Source organism: Lepidochelys kempii, chromosome 1 (assembly GCF_965140285.1).
Source record: "Lepidochelys kempii isolate rLepKem1 chromosome 1, rLepKem1.hap1, whole genome shotgun sequence".
NCBI lineage: Eukaryota > Metazoa > Chordata > Testudines > Cheloniidae > Lepidochelys > Lepidochelys kempii.
The window spans coordinates 328584717-328598390 of record NC_136380.1 but is presented as its reverse complement, the minus strand read 5'-3'; the positions used below and the strand labels follow the sequence as shown (position 1 = coordinate 328598390).

General features: G+C 39.4%; 1 protein-coding gene across 7 annotated transcripts in view; it reads right to left on the bottom strand.

Moving 5' to 3' along the window:
• Nucleotides 1-1337: 1337 nt before the first annotated feature.
• The window catches only part of NAPEPLD (N-acyl phosphatidylethanolamine phospholipase D), a 34064-nt gene continuing 21727 nt past the window's right edge, over nt 1338-13674 (bottom strand). For all 7 annotated transcript variants that reach the window (XM_073328549.1, XM_073328554.2, XM_073328550.1 and 4 more), the window contains exons 3-5: nt 8920-9566; nt 5098-5212; nt 1338-2274 (exon numbers count right to left, since the gene is read on the bottom strand). In XM_073328549.1, coding sequence (XP_073184650.1) covers nt 2146-2274; nt 5098-5212; nt 8920-9566 — 891 coding nt within the window. In that variant the 3' untranslated portion in view covers nt 1338-2145. The remainder of the gene's footprint in view (nt 2275-5097; nt 5213-8919; nt 9567-13674) is intronic.

Here is a 13674-nt window from a genome sequence, read left to right as displayed (position 1 = left end):
TTGCTCTTATGTTATTTTATGGGGAGGTTTAATTTGAACACAGCAGAATGGTCAGCAGGGAGTCTAGCCAAAAGTTTTTTTGTATTGGATGGGGAGGAACTGAAAAACCAAGGACTTCAGAGGGAGCAGGTATAAGGGTTGTGGCTGCAGAGGGGGCAGGAAATGAGGTGGGGTATAGGCAAGCCTTGTATTGGTTGTTAGGGAAACATCTATTTCAATAGCTCTGGTGTGGTGGGAGGGCAGATTTATGTAATGTCCCCAAAACCACACAGCATGGAGGTTTGGAACTGACAGCACAAATACCTTGCTTGATGAAGGAAGAGAAATGTGCATGTTGCCAGCATTTGGATTCTGGCTAATTACTGGATCACAAGGTTGCAGAAGTGTGCAGGAGAGCACAGAGGACATGTTCAGATGGGCTTGTTGACAGCAGACTGACTTGAGTGAAGAGAGGTGGTCTGTGCTGGCATTTTTCCTACTCTGCAGCATCTAACTACTGACTTTAGAGATTGTGAAGTGGTTCTTCAATTGTCTGTGGTATTCTTTCTGGGGAGTTGGCTAAATGTGAGTATGCAAAAGGACCTGAATCCTATAGGGCCAGGGGACAACAAGGGTATATGCATACAGAGGCTCTGCATGAGAAGGGAAGAGAGAAGGTGGCAGGGATTATCTATGTTGATGGAAAAACCCCTTCTGTTGATGTAGGGAGGATCTGCACTATGCTGCTGCAGCACTGTAGCTGTGCCACAGACATGCCCTTGCTCTTCCTTACTGTTGCCACAGCCTTCAAATCTCTCTCCTGCTCTACATTCCCCAAAATATATTTTAGACAAGTGAAAAGTTCAGAAGGTGTAGCTACAGTGTATTAAACCACTAACAAGAAAAAAAGTGGGGGAAGTCCACCCTGAGACAGTCAACCTATGTAAAAATTTGTCAGAGGATGTTGTGAAGGCCAAGACTATAACAGGGTTCAAAAAGGAACAAGGTAAGTTCATGGAGGATATGTCCAGCAATGGCTATTAGCCAGAATGGGCAGGGACGGTGTCGCTAGCCTGTTAGCCAGAAGCTGGGAATGGATCACTTGCTGATTACCTGTTCTATTCATTCCCTCTGGGGCACCTGGCATTGGCCGCTGTCAGACAGGATACTGGGCTAGAGGCTCGATGGACCTTTGGTCTGACTCAGTAGGGCCATTCTTATGAATTTAATGTGCAATGCGCTCCCAGAACAAAAATATCCATACGCTGCAGTCAGACTTATGTTTTGGTATAACTAACAATCCTGTAAGTAGTATAGCAACTTTTTACAATGAAATGTGAGGGAAAGTTACAATTTTGCTGGCAATAACTTTATTTTGTAACTCAGTATGGCAGTTTGATACAGATGCATTTTGCCAAGTTTTACAATAGTGCACAAATTTAATCCCACAGCATGCTTAGTAAAACCATATGGAAGCTGTGAAAAGTCTTCCATTGCCTGTATTTGAGACAATGCCATCAGTACCCCTGGTTATTTGAAAAAAATAAAAAATACAGAAATAAAAGGCTAAATCATGACTTCAGATAGGAGCAAAATGAGTTTATATACTGTACCTGACAAGGAAAACCAATCTCAAAACAATAGAAATATTTATATCTATGATAAAGAGTAATTTTAAAATAATGAAAGAGTACAGATATCCTGGCCAGCAGTAATAATTATGCATTAATGATGCAAATCTTAAGTAATATAGCTCTTTAAAAAGGCACATTTCTTTAGCTCATTTTTAGTTTCTCCTGAAATGCAAACATACAGGCATTTAGTAAGATCAGTATTTTACTTTAAACATGCTTTCACAACAGTTGGAAGACTCCACCCCATAAAACCATATATGAAAAAATTAAAATAAAGCTTTTTTTGGTTGATGTACATAGTTGAAACAAGGCATTTACAGACAATGTCTTGTACATTAGCCAGTGTTTAAATCATCTCTCAATATGCCATTCAGTTTATAAGCAATTGTGTGATCAAGCAGGTATACAATTTTTACCTCTGAAATTAACAAACCTGGAGTGTAAAAATCCAGTACAAATTTTTAGAAAGTTTCATAACCCTATAATGAAATTATCAATCAAAACAAAGCTCAAAGAATTGGCAGATTTTAAATTATTCAAATCCATCATTGTTTATATTCAAGTCTCGTGATTCGCCATGGTGCAAGACAAAGAAATCCTCAGGTTTCAAGCCATATCTTTCAAGGGCTTCATTCAGTTTAACTGGAGGATCCAAGTAATACTGGGGATGGAGGGGAGAAAGAGATACAATACCAGCATTAGATAAAAGATGACTTTCAAGCTCTACACTAGTGGTTCTCAACCTATTTATATGGCCCACAATGTTATTTGGGCCACATCCAATAGTACCTCTGTGGGCCTGATGATGGCATGTGGGCTGCAGCTCTGTGTTGACTGGGCCACAGGTTGAGAACCACTGCTCTATACAAACTGTTTACATTTTAGATATAATGGGCAATGTGTACCGGGTGTACATTTTCTGAGATTAGGTGAACATGAAAGTTTTGAGGCTTATTGGGAGTTTTTTTATTATTTAAAACACCCCACTGAAATTATACAATTAGTAACAGGCAACAGATGACCTATAATCTTTACAATACTAGCTAAATATGGATCTATCACTCAAAATCCATACTACCTCACACCCTATTTGATAAGAGTTCTTAAATAAACCAGGACCAGCTCACTCCTGGGTTGGGAATCATGGGGAAAAGTTAAATACTGGAGGAAGTGGAGTTGGTGATTCAGTAGATGGCACTTTCTTTCCCAATTTTAGAAAAATGCATTCCCTGTCATATCATTAACAAAAAATAAAGACTTCCCTCCCCCATTTAAAGGTTATTCAGTTTAATTGTTCAAGCAAGCAAATTGTCATTTCAGTGTTGTCTGCCGTGAAGTTGCCCCATTACATTTTTAAAAATAAATTTAGATATGAACTCTTCATCTGAAGAAGGTATACTATGCACACAGCATTTCTAGGCAATGCTGTCTTGAATACAAAGCAAAGCATGTTAAAAAAAAAAAAGGCTTAGGGGAGTATTCACATGTATTCAGAATAATGAAAAAAGCACTTCTTATACCTTGGATACTAAAGGCATAGACCAGGGGGTAGCCAACCTGTGGCTCTTCAGAAGTTAATATGCGGCTCCTTGTATAGGGACCGACTCTGGGGCTGGAGCTACAGGCGCCAATTTTCCAATGTGTTGGGGCGGTGCTCACTGCTCTGCCACAGGCCCTGCCCCCATTCCACCCCTTCCCACCCCCTCCCCTGAGCCTGCTATGCCCTTACTTCTCCCCCTCCCCCCCAAGAGTCTCCTGTACACCACAAAACAGCTGATCAAGAGGTGCACGAAGGGAGGGGGAGGCGCTGATCAGCAAGCTGCCAGTAGGCAGGAGGTGCTGGGAGGGGGTTGATGGGGGGCTGCTGAGGTATTACTGTGGCTCTTTGGCAATGTACATTGGTAAATTCTGGCTCCTTCTCAGGCTCAAGTTGGCCACCCCTGGCATAGACTATTCAAGCTAGCCTGGATGTGAAATGCTGTATTAAAGATACTGTGTTTACATATGTTGCAGCCTTAATAGCTCAGTAGCCAGGTTACTAATTACAAGATAAAATCCATATAGATGTTTTAACAATAATTTTCCCTAAACTACAATTTTACAAACAGTGGCAATATATTACCTATATTAGAAACTCGTTTATGAAGTTAAAAATTGAGCAGTATAACAGGATATGAAATTGTCAATAAAGTGTACCTCAAATAAACTATAAAAGGAACTGTTAATTCTGCAGGATTAGACAGTTAATCACATTTTACATGTTTAGTAAAGTGTTATATACACCTATAATATTCTAACTTCAGCCTGTCTGCAAATGATACAGCAATAAAAGCAAACTTAGCAGTACACGTGCATCTGAAGAAGTGGGGGCTTTTACCCACGAAAGCTTATGCCCAAATAAATCTGTTTGTCTTTAAGGTGCCACCGGACTCCTTGTTTTTGTGGCTACAGACTAATATGGTTACTCCTCTGATACTTAGCAGTACACATTTATTCACATTTCTGCTGTTCCTGATTTTAGTATACCTAAATTACTATCCATGTAACAGAACACTCCCATCCTCCATTCCAGAAAGTTATTTCACTGTGACTCAATTTCATCTATAATGGTAATAAAAACCATGATTATCTGTTTTAGTCTTGCTATCTAGCACATTTCTATAATATCTGATGATGTACTATTGTAAATATTTTCTTCCCAATTTGGGGCATTCAGATCTGAAGACCAATTGCAGAATTCTTTATCTTCTGTGTCAATTTCTCTTTCTGGATTTCTAACACAAGCTCTTCTTTGTCCTGTCATCTGATCTAGATTTGTGTCCCAAGTGTTTGATGATTCCAGGCATGGATGCAAAATTTCAAACGCTGGACTAGAATTATAGTCTCTCTCTTTCTGGGCTTCTCTTATTCTCTCCATCAACTCATTTGTCATGAATTCTATTACCTGTATGACTTATCTCTGGTCATTTACTACATAAGCAGTCTCATGTCAGGTTGATGCTAACCCAGTACCACAAATCTGATGACAAGACCTGCTCTTTTAACATGCAGCATTGATCTCTCCTGATCAAGCGTATTATGCCTGCCCCTTTTTCAGTGCACCAGTTCCTCTGCCAATGGAGCAAGTATTCCAAATCTGCCTGCATAACAAAATCTCCCAATGTGCTGATATTTTTTCACTGCCTTATCTTGAAGTATTTGACATTTACAAGAAATTCAGCTTTATTGAGAACAATTTTAGTTCAAGGTATAAAATATTAAGAAAACTGAACTAGTTTTTGTATTAAAAGATTGTAGAATTTAGTCTTAATTAAATACATACAATATGTAATTGGTTATGTAAGGATTAAGGCAAAGTAATCTTATAATTCTGAGCTCTAGATAATCCACTTATAGATGTTTGTTATAACATGAGATGATTAAGCTTAATTACTGTTTCCATACTTAGAAAATTTGAATGCATTCATGATCAGCCCAAACTCACCTCATTTGCTAAAGCAAAGGTTCCCCAATGAATCGCTATGGACTTCTTTGTCTGAACATCAATATGAATTCTTACAGCTTCTTCAGGATTCACATGCTGGTATTTCATAAACCACCTAACAAACACAAAATAACTTACATATCTAGTGTAACCTTTTGTATTCAAGGTATCTGTTCTTTATTAGGGTTTTTAAATAGGCAAGAGGTGTTAAGATATCCTCATTTAATAAAAAAAAAAAGTTTAACACCGTGAACAAGTTACAGAGACGGTAGAAATCTATTTGCTAGAAATGACAGTAGCATTCCCTCAGCTCAGGGGTGGCCAACCTGTGGATCTGGTGCCACATGTGGCTCTTCAGACGTTAATATGCGGCTCCTTTTATAGGCACCGACTCCGGGGCTGGAGCTACAGGCGCCAACTTTCCAATGTGCCGGGGGGTGCTCACTGCTCAACCCTTGGCTCTGCTGCACGCCCTGCCCCCACTCCATCCCTTCCCGCCCCCTCCTCTGAGCCTGCCATGCCCTAGCTCCTTCCCCTCTCCCCCAGAGCCTCCTGCACGCCACAAAACAGCTGATCGGGAGGTTCGTGGAGGTGCTGATCAGCGGGGCTGCCAGTGGGCAGGAGGCGCTGGGAGCAGGACAGGGGAGCTGATGGGGGGTTACTGAGGTATTACTGTGGCTCTTTGGCAATGTACATTGGTAAATTTTGGCTACTTCTCAGGCTCAGGTTGGCCACCCCTGCTTCAGCTAATTACAATAGATATATACAACAGCACTCACATCCACAGAATTTGTAGGGCTATTAGTTCTGTTTATTAATTGGTATTCTTTATAGAGGTGGGAAGTTTTCCCAATATATTCAGCTTAAGGATTTATGCGCCATCTGCTCTGAAGCAAGTTCATGCTATCACCATAATCAATATGTTTGCAGAATCATAGGATACACCAAAAGAAACATGCTTCAGTAGATAGCACTCTTCTCTCTGAGTCGGTATTGAACGAACACTTTGCTTGCTACTGGCGGTGCAGTATTCTGAGTGAGATGTCAAGTCCCAGGGTATAAGGCACAGAATTAAAATTACATTGGTTCAACTTCTAGAATTTGCTATAATTGAATGCGGGCCAATGTCAAAAAGTATTACTAGTGTAGGGATCAGTGACAGGTCAAGTCTCTCTAAAGGGTAGCACAGAAGCAGATTTTGCACACCAATGAGAATGCTAGCATTTATTTCTGAAGCGGGTAGTTCATGAGAAATAGTGGACTTTAATCTCACCATTCTGATTTCTTTTTTGCTTCCCCAACCTACCCAGGCTTCATTTCTGACATTTTAGCAACTGTTATCTTGAGAACTGCTAAAGCTAAAAACCAAGGCTGTCAAGCGATTAAACAAATTATTCGGATTAAAAAATAATAGAATACCATTTATTTAAATATTTTTGGATGTTTTCTATGTTTTCAAATATATTGATTTCAATTACAATACAGAATACAAAATGTACGGTGCTCACTTTATATTTTTTATTACAAATATTTTCACTGTAAAAAAAACAAAAGAAATAGTGTATTTCAGTTCCACCTAATACACATACTGGAGCACAATCTCTTTATAATGAAAGTTGAACATACAAATGTAGAATTATGTACAAAAAATAACTGCATTCAAAAATAAAACAATAAAAAACTTTAGAACCTATAAGTCCACTCAGTCCTACTTCAGCCAAATCGCTCAGACAAACAAGTTTGGTTACAATTTGCAGGAGATAATGCTGCCCACATCTTGTTTACAATGTCACCTGAAAGTGAGAACAGGCGTTCGCATGGCACTGTTGTGGCTGGCATTGCAAGATATTTATGAGCCAGATATACTGAAGATTCATATGTCCCTTCATGCTTCAACCACCATTCCAGAAGACATGGTGATGACGGGTTCTGCTCGATAACGATCCAAAGCAAAACGGACCGATGTTTGTTCATTTTCATCATCTGAGTCAGATGCCACCAGGAGAAGGTTGATTTTCCTTTTTGATGGTTCGGGTTCTATAGTTTCCACATTGGAGTGTTGCTCTTTTAAGACATCTGAAAGCATTCTCCACACCTCGTCCATCTCAGATTTTGGAAGGCACTTCAGATTCTTAAACCTGGGGTCGAGTACCGTATCTACCCTTAGAAATCTCACATTGGTACCTTCTTTGCATTTTGTCAAATCTGCTGTGAAAGTGTTCTTAAAACCAACACGTGCTGGGTCATCATCCAAGACAGCTATAAACATGAATATATGGTAGAATGCAGGTAAAACAAAACAGAAGACATACAATTCTCCCCCAAGAAATCCAGTCACAAATTTAATTAACGCATTTTTTTAAACGAGCATCAGCAGTGTGGAAGCATGTCTTCTGGAATGGTGGCCAAAGCATGAAGGGGCAAATGAATGTTTAGCATATCTGGCATGTAAATACCTTGCAATGCCCTCTATAAAAGTGCCATGTGAATGCCTGTTTTCACTTTCAGGTGACATTGTGAATAAGAAGCACTCAGGAGTATCTCACATAAATGTAAAAAAACTTGTTTGTCTTAGCAATTGGCTGAACAAGAAGTAGGACTTAGTGGACTTGTAGGTGCTAAAGTTTTACATTGTTTTGTTTTTGAGTGCAGCTATGTAAAAAAAAATTCTACATCTGTAAGTTACACTTTCACAATAAAGAGATTGCACTACAATACTTAGGAGGTTAACTGAAAAATACTATTTCTTATTTTTACAGTGCAAATATTTGTAATAAAATAATAATATAAAGTGAGCACTGTACACTTTGTATTCTGTGTTGTAACAGAAATCAATATATTTGAAAATCTAGAAAAACATCCACAAATATTTAATACATTTTCATTGGTATTCTATTGTTTAACAGTACAGTTAATCACAATTAATTTTTTAAATCACAGTTAATTTTTTTGAGTTAATCATGAGTTAACTGCAATTAATCGACACCCTACTAAAAACCAATGCTTTATCCCATCTGAAAGCTTAGATACCATGTGATGAGGAGGACATAGATGCCCAGACAAACACATTTTTCAAATGTTATAAAGCATTCACAATCATGTGAGAACTGAAATCGGGAAAGTAACATGGTAATTAGAATAATATAGGAGCACTGTAAATTGTGTGCATGTAAGAAAAGGGATTTCAGACTGGGTGATCTTTGTGGCCTTTCCTATTCCTACTTTCTTTTCATATTAAAATAATGCCAGGCTGTGTGTATTTTTTCAATAGTTTTTGGGGTAATGTCTGATAAAAAAAACCCACCACATTTCAGCTTCTTTCCCTCTCTTTTCTACATCTTGGCTCTGGTGTACACTTAAAATGTAGATTGACTTAGGTACATCACTCATGGGTATAAAAAAATTCACATCCCAGAGCACCGTAGTTAAGCCGACCTAACCCTCGGTGTAGACACAACTAGATCAACAGAAGAATTCTTCTGTCAGTCTAGCTTCCACCATTCAGGGAGGTGGATTATCTACATTGATGGAAAAACCCCTTCTGTTGATGTAGGCAGCATCTGCACTATGCTGCTGCAGCACTGCAGCTGTACCGCCCGTAGCACAGACATGCCCTTGCTCTCCCTTATTACTTCCACAGCCTTCAAATCTCTCTCCTGCTCTACATTCCCCAAAATATATTTTAGACAAGTGAAAAGTTCAGAAGCTGTAGATACGTTAGTATTAAACCACTAACAAGAAAAAACGTTATTTGAAGTCAGTATATCATTTCATTGATATAGTTTACATATCTTTTGGTCAAACCCTTTGAAATTTGCTTACCTTGGCTCATAAGCTCCAATGGGAATAGCTGCAAGATCAAAAGGTCCAAATCTTTTACCTATCTCTTCAAAAGCAACACAGTAACCAGTATCCCCTGCAAAGAAAAACCTATTCCAGGGCCCCAAGACAGACCAGCTGCCCCAAAGAATCTTGTTGTCATCTGTTGCAGTCCTCTTGCACCAGTGTTGAGAAGGAGTAAAGACAAAAGTAACTGCGTCATGACCAGGGACACAGTTCTCTTCCCACCAGTCCAGTTCAATCACATTTTCACAGCCACATTTCTGCATCCATTCTAAAAGACCCAGAGGCACAAACCATCTCAAGTCAGTGCCAAAGCGCTCGTTTAAACGCTCTACAGTATTATAGTCCAAATGGTCATAGTGAGTGTGGCTGATCATCACTGCATCTATTTTTGGCAGCTGATCTACTGTGCATGGAGGTCCTCGGAAACGTTTTGGACCCACAAACTGTGCTGGGGAAGCCCGCTGGCTGAAGATGGGGTCAGTAAGAATTACAAGTCCATCCATTTCCACCATAACTGAGGCATGTCCTAACCATGTGACTCGCATGCCAGTTCCAGTCTTACCAACTAGTTCAGGGTTTGGAATGAAGTAAGGGTTTAACACAGGAAGCTCTTTATCAAGTTCCTAGCAAAACAACAACAAAAAAGTTAGAAAGCAAAGCACACACAGAACAAAAAGCCCAGAAGGCACCAATCACCAAACAAGGCTTGTACTTCGTGTACATCTTTAATTTCTAGGAAACCTGCAAGTAGGTGCACAGAGATACCATTTCCAGTGACTCCCATTCCCAATAGCTTCCTATTAAATTAAAATCATTAATCTTATTTTTAATAATCATTTAATCTTTCTTGTCTTTAGAACATGCTTTCGAGAGCAGGAGAATTAGGCCTGTGGCTCTACAAAGGAAACAATTCAAAGATGTGCTGAAAACAACTTGCAGACTTTTACTGGAATGAAATAGAATTGCTCAGAATTAGCAACAAATTCTGATATCTTGCCCCTATTGCCCTGGAAGAGAATTTTAGTGCTGCTGCTGCTGCTACTACCATCTCTTGGAGTTTGGCCTTCAGCTTAAATATTAGAGCTATAGCTTGTGGATCTCAGCAATATCCTTCCAGAGCCCCAGCACAGATAGATTTATTACAAGGTACTTATTAGATTGAAGAGACTTTAATCTGCTAGGCGGACCACTAATATGCTACCAGCAGAGTCAATAATTCAATGAATATTGCTGATAATTTTTTTTAAGGAGCTGCCAAGTAGAGAGGTATAATGCAGCACCACTGCTGCTACATTACTTATGGAGGGTTATCTTAAATGTGAAGTCCCATGGAAGCTTAGTTAAAAATTGAAATATGGATTTCAGTTCTACTGAAACTTTTTTGAAAGGTAATGATTAAGTGTAGTTCCCTTCAGATCAATATTCCAATCTGGAACTTCATTGGAGCTGTAGCTGGAATAAAGAACTCCGTTAAAAAGTGTTACAGAAACACCCTGAATGTATTTTTCTTAGAAGGGAGGTGATAAACATCGTATTATTTGCCATTAGACATTTATCTCCCTTTCACAATAACTATGGCAATGCTCTCTGAAAAGAAGATTAAACCATATTTGATGCACTTGACCACCTTCCAACTGATGAGGGTGCAGAAGAGAGCCCCCAAAATAATTTGAGAGCTGGAGAAAATGCCTTACAATGAGAGATTCAAAGAACTGTAGCTCACGAAAGCTTATGCTCAAATAAATTTGTTAGTCTCTAAGGTGCCACAAGTACTCCTTTCCTTTTTGCGAATACAGACTAACACGGCTGCTACTCTAAAAGAACTCAATGTGTTCAGTTTATCAAAAAGAAGATTGAGAGATGACTTGATTACTTTCATGGTATTATAGTGTTCTTTGATCTAGCAAAGAGAGGATAACGAGAACCAATAGCTGGCCATTGAATCCAGATGAATTCAAATTCGAAATAAGGCACAATTTTCTTTTTCTCTACCAAGGGAAGTGGTATCATCTCCATCAGTGATATCTTCAGATCAAGACTGAATGCCTTTCTGGGAGATATGCTTTAGCCAAATACAAGTTGTTGGGCTAAGTGCAGGGATAACGGACTGAAATTCTGTGACCTCCATTATATAGGAGGTCAGACTAGATGATCAAATGGTCCCTTCTGGTCTTAAAACCTATGAATTAATACAAAATTATGGAACGGCGTTAGGGCAAAGAATTTTCAGGTTTTCTTCATAAAACAGAATTTTGTTCTTTGATGTGTTGAAAAAATTTCTTCATGACTGTCTTTTTTAAATGTTCAAATTTTGTACTAAAAAAATAGGTTTTTCCAAGTCATTTCATTATTCAAATCACAAGTACTTAAAAAAAAAGAGTGTACACAACTTCTGTTGCCATATATTCCATACTAAATCATTTGACTTGCACAATGAGGTAAACAATGAGGTGGATAAAATACACAATCTTATCCAGATTTAGTATTAGCATACTAGTATTACTGTGGTGACATAGTTGCACGATAGATGTTTGGTTTTGTTCCAAGAGCAATGGCAGATGTTTGAAATATGACATTAATGACAAATTGGCTGTAGACAATGATATCTAGCGATAAATATTTACTACTCACTTATTTTCATTTCTGCATTAATGTGAAATCCCCACCTTCCCGCCCCAAATGCAAAGCAAGAAGAAATGCATGACTGGCTTTAGTAAGATTGGTTAATTAGCTTCAGACTTTGGAGCTCAATACATATTGATGCACCATCTGATTTTATTTTAACTGAGATTTGTGGAGCAACACAAATCAACAGTTTACATTTACAATACATGGTGATTAAAGCCATCTCAATGCCATTTAGAAAAGTCCTTAACAAAGCCAGTAACACACAGAAAGTCTGTGGTCTAGATTCCCAGTTAAAAATGGAGGTTTGTTGTAATAATTTAGCAATAGTCTGTAGTTTTTAACAATGAAGTACCTCATGGGTGTCATACAATTCCATATGCAAAATACTGACTGATAAGATGAACCAGTTAAGGGTGTCAGCTACTGAACATGTTCTTAAAATCAAGGGGTTGCAAACTAGAATGCAGAGGAAGCAGCAGGTTTGTATTAAAGACACGCTACAGCTGAGCAGTGTCAAGGGCAGCATGGAACCCTCAGCTTTAATTTTAAGTAGGCTCAGAAATACTTTACGATTTAATTCAGAGGTGATGCAGACAATGGTGAAGCAAGCAGTGAAATGCTGAGAAGCTGAGAAGGAGCTGAGAAGCAGGAGCTGAGAAGTCCAAATAATAATGCTTCATCTGTCTCTTTGCTGCTTCTGACTCACTTTAGTGACTCTCCTACTGTCTGCTAGTTCTTATTTCACCATCTGACGTGCAAACTAGGAAATCAGAGTTGGAATGTACAAATTGGGTCAGTTAGCTCTGCAACAGGCATAATGTAAATTCCTTCTTGACCTTCCCTTAAGTCAGGAATAGTGATCCTGCAGCTCAAATGAAACAATATTACAGCTCTCAGTTGCACACACACACACACACACACACACACACACCCCCAAAGCACTGACCCATGTCATCAGTCATTAACCAGACTCACAGGCTGGTGGTCACCCTTTTAAGTACATACATCTCTTTGTCATAGGTGGGGTTGCTCCATAGCGTCTCTTGCAGGGCCATGTGTGGTGCTGTGGGAGCTCTCTGCCTTAGTCCACAAGTTGTGGCCATCTACTCAGAGCATTGCGGTCTAAGCTGTGAACTTGGAATCAGTCTTTAAAAAGTTAACTAAGGATAACAAAACTCAGAATTTGACTGGCTGTGCCTTTAAAGGCAAGTGCTTAGTTGTAGCGCTTGAGGCCAAAGCCCTGACCTGGTCCTAAGGATCTGGGCCAGCAGTGACCAGTTCCTGCTCTGTCCAAGTGTCACCCCAGACAGCTCTTTAGAAGAAGCAGGCAAACCTTTTAAACTGGCCTGCTGGCTCCCGATTGGTCAGTGTCTTCTCCTTCCTGGCCCTTCTAGGCCTCTGAAGGACTAAATCTTCTTGGTAGCCTGGTCTGAGTGGGTTTTCCTCGAGCAGCCAGGTGTCAGTGCAAGCCAGGATGTGAACTCCGCATAAAATAATGTGGCAAGCCAGAAGAAACAGCTTGAGCCTTTGCAGGGAGCGTGGCGCACACATACTGGCCAAATGCCCTGGGCGTGCATGTTGGATGTTGTGGGACTAGCAAATTTAAAATGGGTTAATTAATCCTGGAGAACAGTGCCCAAAGTGCTGTCAGACCAACTGTCTACAGATTTAATCTGTTCCTTAAATAGATTCCCTAGCCCGCTGAGATCAAACAACTCTGAGCCACTGCCACTAAAAACACGATATACAGACTTATTTTCTCATCAGAAGAGCTGTCAATTAGCTATCTTCACAGTTCATTCATAGATCAAGCAATGAAAGTCTGCCACATGCTTCAGATTGTGAAGCATAAACTCTTATGATTGCCTCCTGGAGCAGAAAAGTTTTAGCAACTTGTACTGGCTCAGAAGTGCATCTCCAATCAGAGGCATTTAAGACCAGTATCCAGTCCTCTTTGTGGCAGGAACTATATTTTCTTTCTTTTGTTGGGGGGGGGGGGAGGGCAGGGGGAGGGTTTGTAGTTTTTTTTATTTTTAGGGTTTTTTTTTTACATTATGAGTGTATACAGTACTAGCACAATGAAGCCCTGAAACTGACTGAGAC